This window comes from Megalops cyprinoides, chromosome 15 (assembly GCF_013368585.1).
Source record: "Megalops cyprinoides isolate fMegCyp1 chromosome 15, fMegCyp1.pri, whole genome shotgun sequence".
Taxonomy (NCBI): Eukaryota; Metazoa; Chordata; class Actinopteri; order Elopiformes; family Megalopidae; genus Megalops; species Megalops cyprinoides.
The window spans coordinates 7,081,824-7,102,668 of NC_050597.1; the positions used below are offsets into that span (position 1 = coordinate 7,081,824).

Here is a 20,845-nt window from a genome sequence, read left to right on the forward strand (position 1 = left end):
GCCAAACAGGAGGACGCTGCTCCTTTTGAGGGGACGCTGCGGCTCAGAAACTGCTTCTTTAAACAATTCGCTGTCCTTCCATTAAGGCTGGGACACCTCGCATTTTACACCTATTAAAATATGCCAGTAACACTGGGAATTACAGGCCAACATAAAGCCTTCTATGCAAACAAACGCTGCTGTGCTTGCCCACAGAAAAGGCAAACGTTAAACACAGAGGCGTGTCTATGAGCTGCTGAAGTTTCCTACGATGATCTGAAGAGACAATTCTGCAGAACCCCAACACGAGGATGACAAAAAGACAAAGGAGGAGGGAGAGAGAGAAAGAGTGAGAGAGAGAGAGAGAGAGAGGCAGGGGGAGTATTGTCCTTCTCCCACACATCTCCACAGGTCTGTCTGCCTGGGAGCAGTAAAGAACAGCATTATCTACCAAAGAGCACAACTGGCCACAGCTTCCAGGGTAATCCCAGCTGGTGCACTGTGGTTCCGTTGCTGTCCAAAAATCTAGAAATTTCCACCTTGGAAAGTGTCCGCACTTGCAGTGTGACCTCTGTTGACCCCGTGACCTCAGCCGGGGACTGGCGTGGTGGGGCTTTTCCGCCCTCAGAAGAGCTGGATCATGGACTCCCGTGACTTTCCGACACCGATCCACTTCACTGGGGAAGAAAGAGCAGGTTACACCTACTGCAGGAGGAAGACTGCTCTCTTACCCTCACAGCGGTGTTCACCCCAGAGACCACACACAGAAGAAAAGCAGTACAGGCCTCCAATTAGAGAGGAGCCGAAACAAGGCAGCTTTTGCTTTGCCAGTTGGAACAAGCGCTCGTCAGTTATGTAACGGGACTACTAAAAGGGGCACCATTAGAGTGACTCTAATCTTATGCCCCAATCATTTCAATAAAAAAAGACAGCCTGAGACCACCTCTGACATACTGAATACAGTGGAAAACTAAGGTCAGTCCAACAGAATCCCTGAGACTGAGAAAACAGCACCTGATTTAGTGCTTTGAATTTACTGCATACTGTAAATTCATGGCTACAGTGCTTTTGTTTCCAGGACCCACAGAGTACTGAGGGACCCTTCACCCGAAAAGAGGCTGTACACCCTACTGAACAGCCTGGGCATGTTCTCACCCGGCACCTCCAGGTGCTTCTCAATGAAGTGGACGTATCTCTGTGCGTTTTCCGGAAGCTCCTCGAAGGTTCTGGCACCGGATGTGTCACTGTTCCAGCCCGGAAGGGTCTCGTACTGGACCTCCACCTTGTGCAGGATCTCGTGATTGGCTGAGGAAAGAGGGGGCTGTCGTTTACCTCATACCACAGCAGGCGCAAGCCCTGAGATGAATGGCACCGCCCATGGCTAAAAAGACAATCATTGTTACAGCCTTGCATGAGAACAGTCTCACAGGGCGACTGCTACCTTCAGAACTTTCCAGAACTTGAGCCACTTACCTGGGAAGTAAGGTATCATCCCATTGTCCACCTTGTAGGCCACACCAACTTTAATCTCAGTCAATACATCCAAGATGTCCAGTTTGGTGAGAGCTATGCTGAATGGCACAAAGAGAAAGGAATTGTGATATGTTAAACACAACATATTTAAAATGAAAAACTTTTTTAAATTCCCGTCATCAGTTAGTCTGAATAACTATACCTCCCACGAATTCTCTCATAGGTAACTACTGATTATGGGCTGGGATGAGCTCAATCAGGGCACAGGTGTGTGAGTCAGGGCACAGGTGTGTGAGTCAGGGCACAGGTGTGTGAGTGCCAAGCTGCACTCTTCAGCAGGACACTGACCCTGAGCTGTAGCAGGAAATATCTAGGGCTCCTGCTTCAGACTGTGTGACTCACATAGGGACTGGGCTCCTGATTCAGACTGAGTGACTCACATAGGGACTGGGCTCCTGCTTCAGACCGTGTGACTCACATAGGGACTGGGCTCCTGATTCAGACCGAGTGACTCACGCAGTGAAGCCGTTGATCATGTGGGCGTATTTGACGAGCACCAGGTCCAGCCAGCCACACCTCCTCTTTCGCCCTGTGGTCACACCCACTTCCCTGCCTCTGCTCTGCAGGAGTTCCCCAATTTCCTGAGAGCGAAAGAGTGTCAGAGTCTCTCGACCAATCAGGCGCACTGTGGGGGACAGGCTCCAGAAAACTCAAATTTTATCACCTTTATCAGTGACAACTGTTCAAACATCCATAGTACATTAGCATAACAATCCTCCATTTTGTTTTTTACATTTTGAGCCCCATTCAAAAACTTACACATTTCCACAGTATTAGGCAAATGAAGAGCCAGAGGCAGTGCTGTGGTCATCAAGAGTTTGTAAAGTCACTTCACCAGCATGTAGTCTAGTTTTCCAGTCTGATCGGATGTCACGGACATACAAATTAAAAAATGTGGTCTTTTTAGCCTGATAAATGCAAAAATGCCCATGATTGCTTTTAAAAATATGTCTTAAGCTATGCAATAAAGCAGGCTTGTTACTAGGTTATTGTGCTATTTTAATGTGAAACCATAGTCAATTATTCTTCTTGGAAAGTACAGAATCCATCCAGACTGTGAATAACAGCTGACTGGCATCATCCAAAGGTGGAAATGACATATATAAATCCTCCACTAGATGGCACTGTTTAGCAAGGACCCTTCTCTCTTGGCAATGGGAAATACCATAGGGACTGCCAAGGCCGCACCTATGGTGTGTATGAGCACGTCGCGGCCTCCACTTCACCGCCCTGTCTCACTCACATGCTGTCTGCTCTCCCCCCACCTTCACAATTTCTGGCTCGCCTTTGACAGCCCGTTTCCGAAAGAAGGGAGCACTGCCGGCGAAGGAATGTGAGAATGTTCCAGAGCAACTGAGGGGTGAGTAGGGCAGGACGGCTCGCTTACATTGTTCTGCTCGGAGGGGAAGGCTCCGATGCCCACCCGGGTGGTGTAGGCCTTGACCACGCCGAAAACCTCTCCCACGTTGTGCGGGGGCATGCCCAGGCCCGTGCACACCCCTCCTACCGTGCAGTTTGATGAGGTCACAAACGGGTAGGTCCCTGAAACAAGACATTACGGGGCATTACAATATACCCCTGAAACAAGACATTACAGTGCATTACATTACGTCCCAGAAACAACACATTACAGTGTATTACAGTATATCTCTGTGACAACACATTGTGGTGCATTACAGGACCTCATTACCGTGTATTACAGTAATAAGTGGATAATGGCCTGTTATCACATACCTACCTCAGCAACAGACCCTCTTCATGATATGAGTTTGTACTTCTAGTCTCTTTAATATGCATGCTATAATGCGTCACAGTGAAGTGCAGTTATGGGGTGTGACCCCCGGTGATCTCCAAATGATGCTGATTTAATTTGATACCTGGAAACCTGGGTTGCTGAGGAGAAAACAAATGCCCCAGCATCCAATATCATTAAACTTAAACCAAAGGTTCCAGAACAGGCTCGAGGCACGCTTCCTAATCACACCCGAAGGTAATACACACAAAGCTTAACCTCTTAGCACAGTGTTCGCCTCTTCTGGTTACCCAGGCAACAGACTGGTGAGTGGCGTTTCTTGCCGCGTGTGGGCGTGTGGGTTATTGTTCTGTGTCCCGGGGCATGCAGGCCTACACAGGCTCAATCTCACGGCATTTCCTGTGTCAACACTGACAGCGGTGCTGGTGCCATGCCCTCCGTCTCGGCCAAGCCAGCCCCACTCACTCTCCTTATGAGAGAGCTTAGGAAGGCATTGTGCACTGATCCTGACGTGAAGTTATGTCTACATACAGACAGGCTCCATCAGAATCCATAAATTAGATTACTTTTATCCACCTGTGTGCAGACTGGACAAGTACAAAAGCCCCTTACATCAGTATTCCTCCATGTCTGTCACGGAGACACACCATGTACCATATGCCGATTTCAGTTCACGTTAAGCTCTCAGCGAATCAGGTTTGATTGAGCTGTCAACTGTCAATCTACTGTAAATTCTTTATAATAGGCACTTGCTGTTGTAAGTCTGCTTGTGTTCATTCAATTACAAAGTTGGTTATTAAACATATGTTTGTTAAAATCCGCCCCACGTACAATCTGGGCAGCTGGCTCAATAAAGCTTGATCAGTCCAATTTGTTTCAATAAATTTTTCAAGGCTTCACTGAACAGCTAATTATTCTTAATAAAACTGAATATTCTTTTCCTACCACAAATTTGGTTTGAGAGGCTACAACAAAAAGGTGTAACATTACCAGAACAGAAACACTCATGGCCATCCTTCCAGCGTTATATCGTTACAAACAAATTTTCAACAACTCATATTATATCTGAAATAAAAATATTAACAGCAGACACTTGTCAGAATACCACAAATCAACTGACAGCAAATCAAAACTGCACAGCTGGAAGAAAAACCATCATGTGTAGAGTTTCAAGAAACGCTGCCTTCACTAGCGGTGGGTGAAACAGCGCCCCACAGTGTTTAACTTTTTGTCAGCCGTTTCAGGTGAAAATGGTCCATTAGCACCTGCTAAAATTGAACCAGCTGTATAAAGTTCCAGGAGGCTTTTAACTGAGCATTACAGTGCTTAGTGACAGAGGAGGTTTGAGAGCACATGAACCCAGGATGGGATGACTTTGACAGGGTGGTGGAGGGCTGCTCACCAAAGTCGATGTCCAAAAGGGCGGCGTTGGCTCCTTCCACCAGGATGTTCTTGGGCTGGCCGTGCAGCGCCTCGTGCATGAAGTAGACCCCGTCTCTCACCATGGGCTTTATCCTGTCCACGTACACCTGGCGACGGCACACGCTTTGGTCAGAGCCCGCCCGTACCGCCTCCGTCGGCCAACACTCCTTCCACCTGAGCCCCTCTCAGCCACCACCGTGTCAGGACACAGAGAGAACGATTTCACGCCAGGGCGGGGAGGCAGCTCACCTTCAGTTTCTCCAGCTCCCCGTCGATGTCCACCTCCAGCGTTGGGTACATGGCCTTGTATTGTCGGGCTAAAATTTTATATCTAAAAAAAAGAATGGAGACACATGTGGTGCATTGTAGCGCTTCAGTTCTGAGTGTGAGGGCTTTTTACAAAGTCAGCTCTAGTATAAAGCACATATGCTGTGACTATTTCTGCCTTTCAGAAATACAGAATGGCACTGATAGGACCTCTTTTGTTGCTCACACTGACGAACTACATAAAGTTCCATTGAAAGTGGAACCCAAAGCTCGGGCACTTGTTTCACTGGGGAAGCATTTAAGTCTGACACAAGCTATTGACATTCCCAGGCCCGTTTCTCTCTCTCACCGCAGTTTGTTTCAAAAATTGCTGTTACCTTTCGGAGAACTCCTGGAAATCAGACAGGAGGTCACATATCCGGAGTCCACTGCGCGCAGCTTTGGCAGAGTAAACTGGCCCGATGCCCTTTTTCGTTGTCCCTAAACTGTGAGGAGAAAGAGGGCAACTCACAGTCACAATCACACCACAGTGGGGAGCACTGCTTCAGGAGCCAGCCCTGGAGGTTGCTAGTTCAAATCCTTGAACATGGTGCTTGACCTATGACCTACCAGAAAATACCTTGCTGTAAAAGTAGAAGCTACACAAATTAATTATGTGATGCACTGTGAGGATATAGAAGGAACTCTGAAGGTGGCTGGGGGCAACTGGAAGGTTTCCTCTGATTCGTAAGAGACACTGCAGGTGTACCTTGTAGCAGGTATTTATCTACCCTGAAATGCTCCAGCAAGACACAGAGGGTCGAGAACATGTGAATGAGGGAAAGGCTGCCTGATCACCTCGGGTAACAGATGTTCGTTAAACAAAGAGACACAGAAAGTACGAAGATGTCAGTGTTCCCCATCTTATGAAAGGACAGTGAGATCTGAACCAATACATGTTGTGGGCGTGAGGACTCATGTGTCCTCATGCTAGTTTATTCAGACGGCGACATAAAAAAAGTTAAACAACAGCCCAAGTCCTAAGTCCGCAGGAACAGAGTGCACTGTGACAAATAGTGACTGTGTCTTTCAGCAACTCTTCCAGCTTGTCTGACATATCTCACATTCGAAACAAGGCCACAAACACATCGCAGTCACACTACAACTGCTCGGGCCTGCAGTGAGGCCAGGCAGATGGCCACCATCCAATCAGGAGCCAGAAAAACTCTACATCATGTTCTGATAGGGCAGCTGAGTGAAGAAACTCAGACCCCCCCCCGGGACATAAAGACTGACGTGACTGGAGCAGCACAGCTAAGGCCCAGAATGCGGGCTCTCTGCATCTGAGCTGTGGCATCTGGAAGATGTGCTAGCGCATGTAACACCTCCCACGCCCAAATGTGTCGCGGGCGAGAGGGATCTGCCGCGCCGCGGCTGGACGGGTGCGGCGCAGACGCAAACAGGGCCGCCGCTTTCCCCTGCCGGCCGCCTAGTCCGTCTGCTCCGGCCCCAAACATTCCGGCAGGACGTGTTTGTTCCTCAGAAAGCCGCGGCTGTCCGCTCCTCCGAGCCAGAGAGGATGAGTCATCCCCCGCAGACTGCAGCGGCCTCGCATGATTCCGCGTGCACGAGGAGTTAACAAGCTGCGCTTCATTTCACTGTCGTTCGGTTTAATGGCGGAGAAGCAGCCCGAGGATAAGAGTTACATAAGGACACACACTCCACACAGTGTTTGCTCTCTATGGGACACAGCCTGGCCTTCGCCCCCTGCGCCTCACAGCTGAACACGGTGTTCAGTAGCTCCCCTTAGCTCGCAGCTTCAAGCAGAACGTGGTGCGGTTCCCTGCTCCGCCCGCCATTTCTCATCCACGGCTCCCTGTCCCTCCGGTACTCCCCACCCCACTTGCAGTTGTCTAACCTTCTATTCCCCACCTGCAATGTTCTACCTACTATTCCCCTTCTGCAGTTCTCTAACTGCTATTCCCCACCTGCGGTTCTCTACCTACTATTCCTCACGCCACCTGCAGTTATCTATCTACTACTGTATTTCCCACCAGGAGTTCCCTATCTGCTATTCCCCACCTAGTTCCCTATCTGCCATTCTCCACCTGCAGTTCTCTACGTGCTATTCCCCACCCCACCTGCGGTTATCTACCTGCGATTCCACACCTGCAGATTTCTCCCTGCCATTCCCCACCACAGCTCCCCACCCTGCCCCGCCCGCTGCAGCGATGGACAGACTGAAGCGGCTCTTACTTCTTTCCCTCCTGCTGCTGTCGCTGCTGCTCCTGCACCCCGTCGACGGCCTGGTGGAAGTCGAACACTGCGGGGGGGGGACAGAGTGAGGGACGAACAGCTCACACTCTCAGCAGTCAGGTCTCCTAGCAACCCTGCTCATGCACGACATAGTCCGTTATTACTGTAGAGCTACCGGCTGAACAGCATTTTAACAGCATTTACACCAATGGCTCCTCGTTGGAGCATCCGCTTCTGCTCTGGCTTGGAGAGGATTACCTCAGTTTTTTAGCTGACTTATTACTAGACTGTCCTCTACACTGCTACTCTATGAACTTGTAGAACACAGGAAATATTCCTGAAGCAAATTTATTCATTTTATTCAGTAAATGACTGATCAGTATTCAGTATTCAAATGATTAATGAGGATAACATTTTGTGGAAGATGATGTGTTTATAGTCATAGGACACTAGTAATCTCGGACACTCAGTAAGACTATTATTTCAAATGGTCAGAGATAAAGAGCGAACCTCCCAAAACCCCTTGCCAAAATGATAATTCTTCAGCTCTTTGTGTCTGTGCCTGAAGCTGGGCTGAAAGAGCTCAGTGAAGGACCACCCTACCGATATGAGCTCTATCTGAGATGATCAGACGCTTCTCCCAGCCGTCCAGACCTGTAACACAGTGGGAACAGCAGATCAGATCTGTATTCCCCATGGATTTCCAGGGATTCTCTCTCCAACACGTTTTCATGCTCCCTGGCATGTTCCACTCAGCAGAATGCACACAGCTTTAGGATACTGTGAGTGACACTGCGACCTTGACTGGACCCACCTTTCCCCTTGCGCTGGTTTTTCTCTGCCTCTTCAAAAAGCCCTGGTAGATGGATGACCACCCCGTTACCTGCGGGCAGGGTACACAAACCTTTCAGGCGAAATATTCATCCCTAAAGTGTCCATGCTTGCATTTGGGATATGATCCATGAAGAACACAAGCACTGTATCTCTTTAAGATGAGCTGGAATGTGCTATAGCAACAGGAGCAGAATTTTCATAGCTCAGTCAGCAACGACATCCACGACTACTCTAACAGCCTTATTTGTCAGTATTCTCAAAACTGTAACGTTAGCACAGTTAGTCAGTTAACACAGTAAAATGGTACAATCGATACAACAATATAGCAGAAATATACAATCTAAAGAGACGAAACATAAGGTCAGTGGGAAAAAAATGACGGGGAACATTAACTGAACATGCCTCAGATCAGCACGGTATGGGGAACATTATTAACGCGGCCGCGGTGCCAAAAAGCGGCCGTTGCCAAAAACAAACACTGAAGGCCATTAGCGAAAACGAAGCCGCTGCAGATGAAATTCTGTTTACCGCGCTGTTCCACGCTCCCAGCTGCTGGCTCCAGCTCAAGCTGTAATCTTTCTTGAGTCTGTGCCGCGCGGCGGAGTGGCGTAGCGGAGGCGGGCAAAGCTGCGCGCCTTGGCAGGGCTACAGAAGGAAGCCGCCGCTACCACCACCACCGCCCAGAGTCCTGGGCTTCTCTGTGAGCGACACACGGCTAGCAACGCCGCGCTCGCATTAAAAATAGACACCGCCCCGACACTGGGTCCCAGGCTGCTCTGTGGAAACGCGCGGCTAACGGCCGCGGAGCTCGCATTAAAAATAGCCCCAGAGTCTGCAGAATGTGCCGCATGCGTAAGTGCTCCTGCAGAGGGTGCGAGGAGGGCCGGCGAGCTGCCATTTTAAGCCGCTGATGACAGGGGTCCTTGTGCGGTGTTAGGCCTTGCTTATCCTGCTGTGAGAGAAATGAATGCAAAAGATCCGCTTGTTCTGACCCACGCCCCCGCCCCCTCCCGTACCCACCGATGAAGGCCGTCACCCTGGGGCTGATGATGCCGCTGGGCAGTAGGTGGAAGTCGTACTCCACCGAGTCCACCACCACGGTGTGGCCTGCATTGTTTCCACCCTGTGAAGATGTTACATTTCATCACATTACATTGCATTGCATTGCATTACATAACATTCGTTTAGCAGATGCTCTTATCCAGAGCGACTTTCAGCACAAAAGAACAGAAGAGCATCCATTCAGGTTGAATGTGCAACAGTGTTGGATCAGGCTAAAAACACTCCCAGACCAGTCGGTGTGAGCAAAACACTATTTAAGCCCTACCACAAGTTAACTTGTGCAACCTGACTAGACAGCCTAGAAATGAAGGGATCGTAAGACGAGATGAGGCGGGATGTGAGAAGGGGGGAGAGTCACCCTCACTGTGAGGACACAACGAGGCCTCAGGGGAAGGGTTTTCGGGGGCGGCTTGGTGGTCCCCCCCCCACACACACACAGTCTGACCCACTGCTGCCCCCTGTGGGCCACTATAGGCCTGCTCTCCAGGCTGCTGCCTGCAGCAGAGACCAGCACTTCCACCAGAGAGTGCTCAGCACACCTACACCCCAGACATGTGACATTCCTGGTGTCTGCAGTGTACTGGGCACTGGGCAGCAGTGTGGTGTAGCGGTAAGGAGCAGGGCAGCGGTAAGGAGCAGGGCAGCAGTGTGGTGTAGCGGTAAGGAGCAGGCAGCAGTGTGGTGTAGCGGTAAGGAGCAGGGCGGCAGTGTGGTGTAGCGGTAAGGAGCAGGGCAGCAGTGTGGTGTAGCGGTAAGGAGCAGGGCGGCAGTGTGGTGTAGCGGTAAGGAGCAGGGCAGCAGTGTGGTGTAGCGGTAAGGAGCAGGCAGCAGTGTGGTGTAGCGGTAAGGAGCAGGGCGGCAGTGTGGTGTAGCGGTGAGGAGCAGGGCGGCAGTGTGGTGTAGTGGTAAGGAGCAGCAGTATGGTCTTGTGTTAAAGAAATAGCTGTGTGGTATTGGGATAAGGAGCAGAAGTGTGGTGTAGTGGTAAGGAGCAGGCCATGACACCAAAACGTTGCTGGTTTCAATCCGGGGTCACTGTTGTTGTACAGTGCAAGACACCTAACCCAACTTGCTTCAGTAAATATCCAGTTGTATATATGAACAGCATCTCAAAAATGTAAACCGCATAAATCAGTCTGGAAGACAACTTCTGCTGAGCAACAAAATGCAATGCCTGATGATGGGTTCTGTCCCTTAGATAACGACGACAGCTCCACAAACAGCATCTCCTCACATGCTCTGCAATGGCTGTTCCTCCCTGTTCTACAAGCAGAAGATTAGAAAACTGTGAAAACGATGCACTTAAGACGAGCCATTCCAAACCATCTCCATATTCATTTGTGAATGCAGCTGCCCATTCGGTCTCTCATGTCTTCATGTCTCAAGCACAAGTTTTATTACACGTGATATTATTCCGTTGTAATCCGACTCTAAATTCAAGTATTGACTAATAACTATTGACTAATGTGCATTAGGCCGACCAGGTTTAACCGGAAATGGTGTGAGTATTTTTATTAGGCCAACTGACACAGCATTCCTACCACAGAAAATCTTGTTTGTGGAGAAAACTTGTTCCCCTGGGTTCTGCATTCAGCCTTAGGCAGAGGTGTTTACCCTTGCATAAAGTGAACCCCCCACAAGGGTTTTCAGGGACTGGGTGCTGCTAAAAGCGTTTTGGTTTCTGTTTGCCTTATATTAGCCAGTTGAAACAATAGGACTGTGATGCAATAATTGGTCTTTGTGTCCCCACAGGAGCTCAGGTTAAGTCACATTTTATGTATGCCAAACAACCTCGTAGTATTTTTTCTGTTCAGTAATTAGCTAACTAACATACACCTGAAATCAAGGAGTCTTAAAATTCCAAAATTCCTTCAGAAGCTTCTCCTCTTATTGGGGGAAGGGGGGGGGGGGGGGGGGGGGGGCAGCAGAACCAGCAGCCAGCCACATGGAATGTGTCATTTCTCCAAAATCATGTAACTTAATATAACCGATTTAATTTACAAACAATGATCCTACTGTATTCTACTTGATGCTACCATTTACAGTAATTAAAATGACTGAAAAACAATATTTCAGAAGCTTTATTCTGACGTATTTTAGGCATCACATTCCTCAAATGCGCAATTTCCTATGGATGTCATTTCAGCTCCGTCGTTAATGTGCACAAAACGTGACACTGATTTTATTATAAGGCTACAAAGCAATGTTTTAAGAACAACTCCACAGTGATGTGTCAGCAAAGCGTAAAACACACCCTGTCGTGAAGTCATTTTTAATGACAACTGTTATCCAAAACAAACACACGATTCTTTTCCAATCTCTCACTGCAAAGCTAACTTAAATGAAGTTAAGACCCAAAATGCTTTAAAAGCCTTAACATGCACACACATCCATTTAGAATGGTAACAGCATATCGGTTCCGTGAGGCCAGACTCTCCTCTCTCCTGGCCCTAACATCCTTGAAACCACAGCTTCCTGATTCTTGGCGCACCCCGGGACTGCTGTAACAACACTTTTATTTTTAGTATATTTTATGTCGTCCCTTTCACCATGACACTTCTGTGTGGCTTTCTGCTGATTTTGGCGTACTTTTATGTGATGATATCATTCCAAATAAAACTAATAATATCACAAATAATCACAAAACACCATCATAAAAACAAAAAAAAATGTACACACTTTATAGAGCCTATTCCAGGAACGATGTGTCGTGCTAATTATGGCAGAATGACAGCCATGAAACTTTTACAATGGTACGTATTTGAATTGCATGACTGGTCCATCTTTTGTTTTTAACACTGATCCTTGCATGATCCCATACGCCACTGGCAGACACACATAAAGTATATTCATGTTGTCCACCTGTCCTGCGAGCTGCGTTTATATTGGCAAACTGCGACCCATCACGCGACCAGCTACAACACCTTCTCTGGATGCGGTTCAGGTCAGGGCAGATGGGTTTGCACTACTGGTGCTCTGTAAGAGCTACTAGAAACAGTAACATACTGAAAAATATTTCCTTCACATACAGATCTAAACAAATGAATGGGAACGCAAATGCAATAGGAAAGAAAATTTCAGCTCTGTTCATGTCACTCTTCTCTGCACTCTTCTCTTCTTCGCTTACATTCCAAACAGGCGTGAACACCATCGCAGCTTGCTCACACAGGTCAATGCCCAGATGTCTGCATCGGTGATTAATATCACATGCGTTAAAAATGGATTTTTACCCATCGGTGTCTCTGTGAGGGTCTTTACCACTGCTTTACAGCAGCGTAACACAGTAGTAAGGAGCAGGACTTGTAACCGAAAGGTTGTCGGTTTGATTCCCCACTGGGGCGCTGCTGCTGTATCCTTGAGCAAGGTACTTAACTCACAATTGCCTCAGTAAATATCCAGCTGTATAAATGGATAACATTGTAAAAAAAAAAACTGTAACCTACAGTATGTAAGTGGCTCTGGATAAGAGTGTCTGCTACATGTAAATGTACCGCTGCCTCAGTCAGTATTTACGTCACAGACAGAATGAATGATGTCCCCCTGCCAGGGCCGCCGTCATGAACGGACCCATGAGGAGGGACGAGTGAGCTATTCCTGGAGGGCTGCTGTCCTGGGACTAATTTAGCAGGTGGGTGGATGCCTGTCCTTTTGGGTTTGCCTTTACGATGTCCTCACCCCAACCCCTCTGCGCGAAACCATGCGGGAAATGTGTGACCCTCCCTGTCACGCGGCCGCACGCCGACGCTTCTCACCACGCAGGAAGCGGCAAAATACGACCTTGCCGATGGAAAGTAGGTGCCCCCTTTCTGAGAATGAGGGTAACACTAGTACAATATACAGACATTACAGAGGTTAAGACAAAATATTTAATCTTTTTCCTGCTGCGCTGAGCACATTCCTTCCAGAACAGCAGTGTAGCTCATAATCAAAAGGCTGCCGGTTCCATTCCTTGCTTGGGCACTGCTGTTGTACCCTTGGGCAAGGTACTTAACCCATAATTGCCTCAGTAAATATCCAGCTGTATAAATGGATAAAACTGTAACCTGTGTAACTGTAACCTATGTAAGCCATTCTAGCATAAGCGTCTGCTAAATGACAATAATGTAATGTAATGTAACATCTCTTCAGCACTAGACATACCACTGCAATAATAATAATAATTATTATTATTATAATAAAGGCAAGCACATAGCATCACCGTGGCTACAAAGTAAGACAAAGTGGAAGCTGGTGAGTGGTTTGATCTCTGTAGTTTCCATCTTAAAAAATTCTTTTGAATCAGGAAAATATGTAACAGGAAAAAGATCGAAGCCTCTAATATTTCAATTTCATTTTTTCTTGTTGAAAAAAAGCAAATAGGAAAATTCTGTGTTTTGTTAGCATACCAGTGGGTGGTTTCTTCGATTACATGGCCATGAAAGATGACTTGGTGTTAAAAAAAAAAAATCATCAAAGCATATTTTTGACAGAGTTATCACATGCTTCTGTGTTGTAATGTTCAGGAGGTTGGGGTTGGGACATCAGGATCTACAGATTAGAGCCTCAAAACAGACATGATTCAAACCCCACAAAAGCCCTGAAAAGTCCTCAGTTCTTTCCTGGATGGTCATCTTGGGATTGGGGTTGCAAATTTCCCTGCTCCCTTGCGCATTGTTAGCATTATTGGGCTCTAAACCCAACAGAGCAGGCCTAGGTCCAACAGTAGGGACAGAGAGACCGGGCTTTGTGAATGAGGGTTAGTGACAGGCTGTGAACCAGGATTAGTGGCTGGCTTGCCACTTTAGCGCCCTTGATGACAGAGTTTAACAAGCCCCAGAGGTATCCCAGTTTGACTGTGGGTGAGCGGTCATGTTATTCTGTTGCTGTTCTGAACTTTAGAATGCTTCACGTGTTGTGGCCATTACTGCCAAATGTTTTGCATGACTATGTTTTGTGAATTGAGCAGGACTGTCAAATTAACCTTTTATAATGTATTTAAATTGTAAATACATCTCAACTGAAGAGCCCACAGGCCAAAAGGAAATTGAGCAATGACTATGTGACTGTTGGTAGTGGTTAACTGTAAACCACTTCACAGTGAATCAAATTTATAGTGACGCAACACCATAGGGGATGAAAGGCACTATATAAATGCAACTGGTGGAATCTAGCACCATTGACTTACATGCAACTTACTACATGATCACCAATGCAACCTACCACCATCTCCACATACTGCCAGCTGTTTTAACAATCCTTATCAGATTGTAGTTACTAAAGACAGTTTCAGGTGTATATGGCTGACTGCAGCTGATTCAGCCAAACACCTTCTATTAAACCAAATCAGTGCAAGTCTGTTATATTTTTTAGCTTTCTCAGTTTGTCGTGGTAATTTCACCAACATTTCAGGGGCACCACTACTTCAACCCTGTCCAGCATCAGCATCCCATACCTTCGTACTGCTAAACGTGGCCTGGTTAGCAGTAAGTACAGATACATAGAAATACCTCAGAGCAGCAGGCCCCCAGGGCTCCAGGGCTGCTGGAGAGCTGTTTCAGCAGGCCAAAACCTCCATAGAAACACACAAACACTTCCCGAAACAGAAACGGCTTGGCAACCACCGGGGAGCACAGGAAAGAACACAGCCAAAACTGGATGCAGTCACGGCCAGTGTCTGTGACCTATGAAGCTACTTCCTTACATGTCATTGAAGTCATAGTTGAAAGGGTGCGATCTCTGCATAATCCACCCAGAAAACTGTCTGGAAGGTGAATAGGAAGTCTGTTCAATACCTTATCATATCAATATAAAATCTCCTCTAAATCTTCCTTACTGTAAAACTTGTAGTACTGAAAAATGTAGTTTCCGCTAGGGAATATGGAAAATGCAAAAACAACATTTGTGCTGTTAAACTGTTTTAAACTTGTTCAACTTGTATAGGATCAACATTAAATATGAATCATTTTAAGCTCTTCGGTCATAGGCAGTTATGAGGCATGAGGGTGTATTTACTTTGCCTTATTAAACATAATGAATGTTCCAGAACCCCTACACCTCAGAACACTGTTCCTCTATATTCACACATAAATACACAGAAAAAAAGCCAGTGGAAACAAGTTTACTCTCATCAAATCTTAAAAGGTGGAAAAAACGTTTCATGTCTTCATAAAGATCTGGGGACATGCCCATGCAATGAAGACATGCCTGATTCACCAGGCCAAAGAAAGGGAGATCAAAAAACACAGTCCACAAAAAACACTTTTTAAACAGACAAATAACCTTAATATCAAATAACATCAAAGACAAACGTCTGTTAGCTGGAGAACTAACTACCGTTTTAGCTAAATACTACACGCAGAAGTACTTCTGCTTACTAGGCAGGTACACTGAGCAAGATGATATGAGCCAAGACATTTGTGGAACAATTGGCTGTACTTGGCTATATTTCTGCACACCATTTCAACAGTACAATAATTTGCTTCCTCTTTGACTATGTGTCTGTCACAAAGTAAGCATTACATGTACATACCCCTCCTGTCAACATGTGGAGATGTGTGTATTTTTTGTGTAAATGCTACAACAATTTCAATCACCAGCACAGATAATCCACAAACCATATAGCTGTGAGCAGACTGTAGATCAAATGAGAAGACACCTGTGTCTGCTGTCAGCTCGGGTTACGAGTCCGGTAAATATACAGGGGCAGAGAAAACATAACGAGGATGAATCACCAGAAAATTCCATTTTCAAACCCAAAGCTATAAAGCTCCCAGATATAACCAATAAAAGCTCTCAGCCAGGGGTGCGCTGTGGAAGCCCGGATGAGCAGTGATTGGTGCCTGTGACATGGATCTGAGTGTCCATTTAATCGTCTGGCAGGAAACAAGAAAATGCATGAGAAGCGTTCTCCTCTTTCCATCCTCTCATCCATATGCCTGCTGCCACAGGCCTTTTTATAAAAAGCTGAACACAATCTACACACACACACACACAGAAACAAATGCACACACACACACACATGCACACACACACGCACTCACACACAGACACACACACACACACATACACACACACAAAGATGCAGGAACGTACACATACATGCGCATACACAAACATGCACGCAAAGATGCAGTCACATACACATGGGTGCACACATACACACACAAACACACACACACTCACAGAGTCATGTACGCACATACACACACATGCGCGTTCGTACGCCCACACAGGCATGTGTAGACACGCGTGCATATCCACACATACGCACACACACGCAGCGCCGGAGTCACACTACCCCGCCGCTGACGTCAAAGATGTAGTAGATACTGCACAGCCTTGGCAGCGTGCCTGCCTGAGTGAAGTCCTAGCTGTGTCAATCTGCTATCAATACCGCACATAGCGGCAGCAGGGGGGGCATAGCTCACACCAGCCTCCCGTCCGGCTGTCTGAATGCAGCTGTGTTTATTCCTGCTGATGGAGGACATAAAACTCCCCCACCTGGGACCCGCGATGGTTCCCCGGATCTCATTTACAACACAGGCACAGCCCTCTTCCACACACACACACACACACGCACACACACACACACACACACACACACACACACACACACACACACACACACACACACACACACACACACACACATCCAGACAGGGAGCAGAAACCAACACCAAAGAAGAGTTTCCACCAAGCAAGCAAACAGCGCAATGCGACGAGACGTGGCCCAGTCAGTAATCGCAACGCTTAACGAATGTGAGAAGAAAAACTGGCTGCATTTACAAGTTAAAACCCTTCATGTCCCCCCCAAGCACTGGTGTGCGCATAGCGTGACAGAGACAACTCGGGAACCCTGTTCTTAAATCGTGCAATAACAGTCACTCCTTCAGCTGCTTCTCCAGGCACTCCTAGAAAACTCAGCACACCTGTCAATCTCCATCAGCTGGCCAGGATTTCTCTCTCTCTGCTGACGTTCCACGCAAGTTCTGAAACTGGGAGGGCATAACGTGCATCAGCACCTGAAAATCAGGCCATGATCACTGCTATTTGCCACTACTGTTTTTATACTAAAATAACTCTACTCGCACCTCTAACTGTAGAGAATAGACACTTCCTTAATATAAATGGGGCCGCGCTGCACTCTACATTTCACAAGGACTTCTACGTGTAAAGATTATATATTATTCTAATTCTAATTCTAAAGCTTCATATGCCCTGCCATTTGCTGGATGCCCTACTAACCAAACCTCCTTTACTAATTTTCTGCACATATTTAACATGGCTTCCAGTGATGCTTTCTGGGCTTTCCCAAAGCAAATCCAAGTGAAGTAACCGGCTCAAAGATACGAACTGCCACCTGATTTCAAGCCAAGCATCATAACCACTACAGCATTCTGCTGTTCAGAAGTGGTGTTTTTGACCTGACCAGAGTGGTTCCTGGAAGGCGAGTAACACGGCAGGGATTCGCCGAATTCATAAAAATACTGCTTCTGCTGCACTGTGTAGCATGCTTCTGTTGAGCGGCGGGCTCACAGGAAGACTTTGTGGGGTGAACACGCAATTCATTTTCCTCCCTCCAGCTGCAGGGGAGCTGATAAGGGGGGCGGGACGGTATCACAAGGAAGGTTTTTAACAAAACAAATGATCCTGTGCTTTGATGGAAGGCTCGACAATGTATGAAAATATAATGAAAAATTTTGCTCCTGGCCACAAAATGCTCACCTTTCTGCTACAAAACTTGGTTTTCAGTGGTGACTCAGCACATAGTGAGGCATAACATAATAGTGTTAAACACCTAAATTAAGTTTATTTAAACTATTTTTATTTAGAAAAATAAGGGTTATAGCTCATGGCTCAAGAAATTGGCCTGACTTTGGCAAGACTTTCCCAGATTTTAGTGAAATGTGACTCAATTTTTTTAATGTTGAGACTGAAAGATCACACAGAATTGTATTTTTGAAATTTTAAAAACAATCTTTAATCGAAACTTTATTTAGACCATGACTGCATCTTTTGCAGACACAAAAATGACAAAAAATACACTTCCATGAAGCATAAATGATTTACGATATGACTTAATACTCTTACCCCTGCTTGAATCTACACTTGACAAATAAGCCAGTTTTAAAGAAAATCTCAGAGAGCCTCTTAGAGGATCTACTGAAGACATCAGCATGGCATTCATTTCACTGAGACAGAACAAAAGCAGCGACAAGTCACTGTAAAGTCATTTTAAAAACACAAGCGGGAGCTATAAGGCCTAAACGACTCTGGACCATATTAGGACCTACAGCTCCATAAATGATCACAACACAAGTCCTAACCCTTGGAACTCCATACTAAGGCACCTGTAAGAGCTCTCGCATAACTTTGCTGAACATCATTAAATTGGAGAATGCATGACAGTTTGCAGATTTTGTAAATCATAGTGTTATGCACTCAGGCACATTCTGTGAATTGTTCGAGTTTATGAAAATTACATAAGGCAGCTCTGGTTTTCAATTGTACCCGGAGTTTGTTGATGAAAGGGAGCATTTTAAATAAGTAAACTTCAGCGACCGGAGACTGTAACTAAATTAAGACGTAAGCTGGAGTTAAGCAGTGCGTTAAATTACGTTTTACCTAACAGACACTGTCATCCAGAGCGGCTTACAACTTTTACATATATCCATTTATACACCTGGTTATTATATTTATGCAGCACTGGCTTTCCTGGGAATCAAACTGGCAACCTTTGGATAACCAGTTCTGCTCCTTAACCACAATGTTGCCCAGCTAGGAATTAAGGCTTTGGTAGCTCTTAAGTAGCCCATCCAGCATACATTTTTAAAGGACTGTCCTCTGTTGCACTGTCACATGTGGTGTCTAGTATCTGACCACCTGCAACAGGTCACACAGAAGATCAGCTTCTGAGGAAAGGCGTATGCTAACATTGCCCCAACACAAAGAATTATTACAAGCCTTATGTCTAAGTAATGGGGTGGAGCTCATTTAGTCAAACACAAGGCAGGTATCTGTGGCCAAATAAATGGTTAAAAAAATGCACATTTGAACAGAAAATGTCAGTTTTACAGAGGGCGGTGGAGGCACAAACAGAAGAAAATGTGCATAAATCTGACTAAAACGCCTTGGACAGAAAATGAGGGGTACTAATACATCTACTGTACGTCGTGGGTGAAGTCCGTATCACAGAAGATTGATAGCTACTTTGATAATTGCACCCTGCATTCTTGAAAACCCGTTTACTCAAGTCATTGAGCTAAGAAGAACAATTTACACCTCAAGCGACAGCCTCCGAGAAGATTGCGTAAAGCAGCCGTGTCACGTGACTGAAATCGTCTTGTGTTGCTAGTCATGCGGCAATGGCAGGTAAAATAAGTACTTTACTAACATTCAAAAACACGTTCAGTGTTGTACCGCGCTTTCGATGTTTTATTTATTTATTTATTTATTGTAGGCATTTCAAGAAACCACGAAACGTGTCACTAGTTATCTGTGTCTTCATTTCACGCAAGACGTTGTGTCTGCGTTATCCAGTGCTGCAGATAACTATATTGTAAACGTTCAGGCAGTAAAATGAGTAGTCACTTGAATTTCCGCCCAAATCGTTTTTGGTGGTACGGCAAGTTGGTTGATAAACCACCCCTCCACTTCAAAGACAACGAAACGAAGCGTTGCACGGTACGCTAATCAGAATCATTAGCTAGCTGGGTGGCAAGGGAGCATGGTTTCCTAACTAATCGCATAATGAAACTCAAGAGCAGCCCATTCAAGGTGACATTAAGTAGGAAGTTAGCTAGTTAACTGATTGTCTCGCTTTGTCGTGCGCAGCTTTATCGCGTTTCTCGGCCAAAATAGCTGACTAGCTCGATAAGCGAAATCTTGAACTTATCTGACTGGTAGCCAGCTACAATGTATGAACGCAAGTTAACTACTGAAGTTGTTGACGGTAGTTGACGATGACGTCAAAAAGATTGTCATCCAAACTTTGCATGATGTCGAGTTAAGATCGCTAGCGAGCAAACTGTAATAGCAAATAGTACTACCGCATCATCTCTACTTAGTTTTGTTTAATTTTGCTATTCAGTTGTGTTGTCACCCATCTACACTTTATTTTCCATTATACTGCAACACGTATCGCAGCTCCCTGGTTGACAGAACGCTTACCGAAAATGTCATTTTGCTCGGTTGGTTACCTGGCATCTGCAAACGATATCGGCGTCCTGAGCCAGCAGGTCCACGACTTTGCCTTTCCCTTCGTCGCCCCACTGAGCACCCAGCACCACGGTGACTTTATTGCCAACATTTGGAGCGGCCACACGTGGATCCTCGTTGTTGGTGCCGGCTCTACACGCCTGCTCTCCGGACGATTCTGAGCTCCTGCTCTCCGACATGACTAGATGCCACGGGCGTATCAAGGCGTATCTGTTGCAAAGCTATCTCTGTCCGGTTCCCTTTTCCCGGTTCACTCGCTAGCTGCCTGCTAGCAAGCTAGCTACGTGATCACTGTTCGAGCGTTTAATAACCAGACACGCCCCCAGCCAATGCGTTTCTACTTCTCACAGTGGCCGAAAAGTTTAACGGAGGTGCACACCTCACCACACACTACAGTGCAGAGAGTTTACGCAGTAGTCCTCACCGTAAAATATAATCTTCGCTAGCTAATGTTAGCTAAAAACATTAGCGATTCGATTTAGAGAATAAAGCCGCAAGTATCCCTGGTTGGTGGAGGACTCATCCACAAATCTGACTTTGAGGCATTTTCTCCTTGAAATTCTG

The 20,845-nt window shown here is 46.3% G+C and overlaps 1 protein-coding gene across 2 annotated transcripts; it reads right to left on the bottom strand.

The window, feature by feature from the left end:
• Positions 1 to 317: 317 nt before the first annotated feature.
• Positions 318 to 20,569, bottom strand: LOC118789846 (adenylosuccinate synthetase isozyme 2-like). 2 transcript variants are annotated; one of them, XM_036546529.1, is made up of 13 exons: positions 20,263 to 20,569; positions 9,044 to 9,146; positions 8,004 to 8,072; positions 7,793 to 7,843; positions 7,190 to 7,256; positions 5,332 to 5,439; positions 4,937 to 5,018; positions 4,668 to 4,794; positions 2,900 to 3,054; positions 1,969 to 2,093; positions 1,453 to 1,550; positions 1,135 to 1,284; positions 318 to 656 (listed from the first exon to the last, which is right to left on the bottom strand). In XM_036546529.1, the coding sequence occupies exons 1-13, from the start codon at positions 20,458 to 20,460 to the stop codon at positions 604 to 606; spliced, it is 1,386 nt and encodes a 461-aa protein (XP_036402422.1). In that variant the 5' UTR covers positions 20,461 to 20,569; the 3' UTR covers positions 318 to 603. The 2 variants fall into 2 exon arrangements, with proteins under 2 accessions (XP_036402422.1, XP_036402423.1); XM_036546530.1 differs by lacking the exons at positions 9,044 to 9,146; positions 20,263 to 20,569 and adding an exon at positions 8,552 to 8,582.
• Between the last annotated feature and the right edge of the window lie 276 nt (positions 20,570 to 20,845).

Coding starts and splice junctions, on each gene's coding strand:
- LOC118789846 (XM_036546529.1), bottom strand. CDS start 20,460: ATGTCGGAGAGCAGGAGCTCAGAATCGTCCGGAGAGCAGGCGTGTAGA. Junction 5,019..5,331: donor TTCCAGGAGTTCTCCGAAAG/GTAACAGCAATT, acceptor TCTTTTTTTTAG/ATATAAAATTTTAGCCCGAC. Junction 657..1,134: donor GAAGCACCTGGAGGTGCCGG/GTGAGAACATGC, acceptor TTTCTTCCCCAG/TGAAGTGGATCGGTGTCGGA.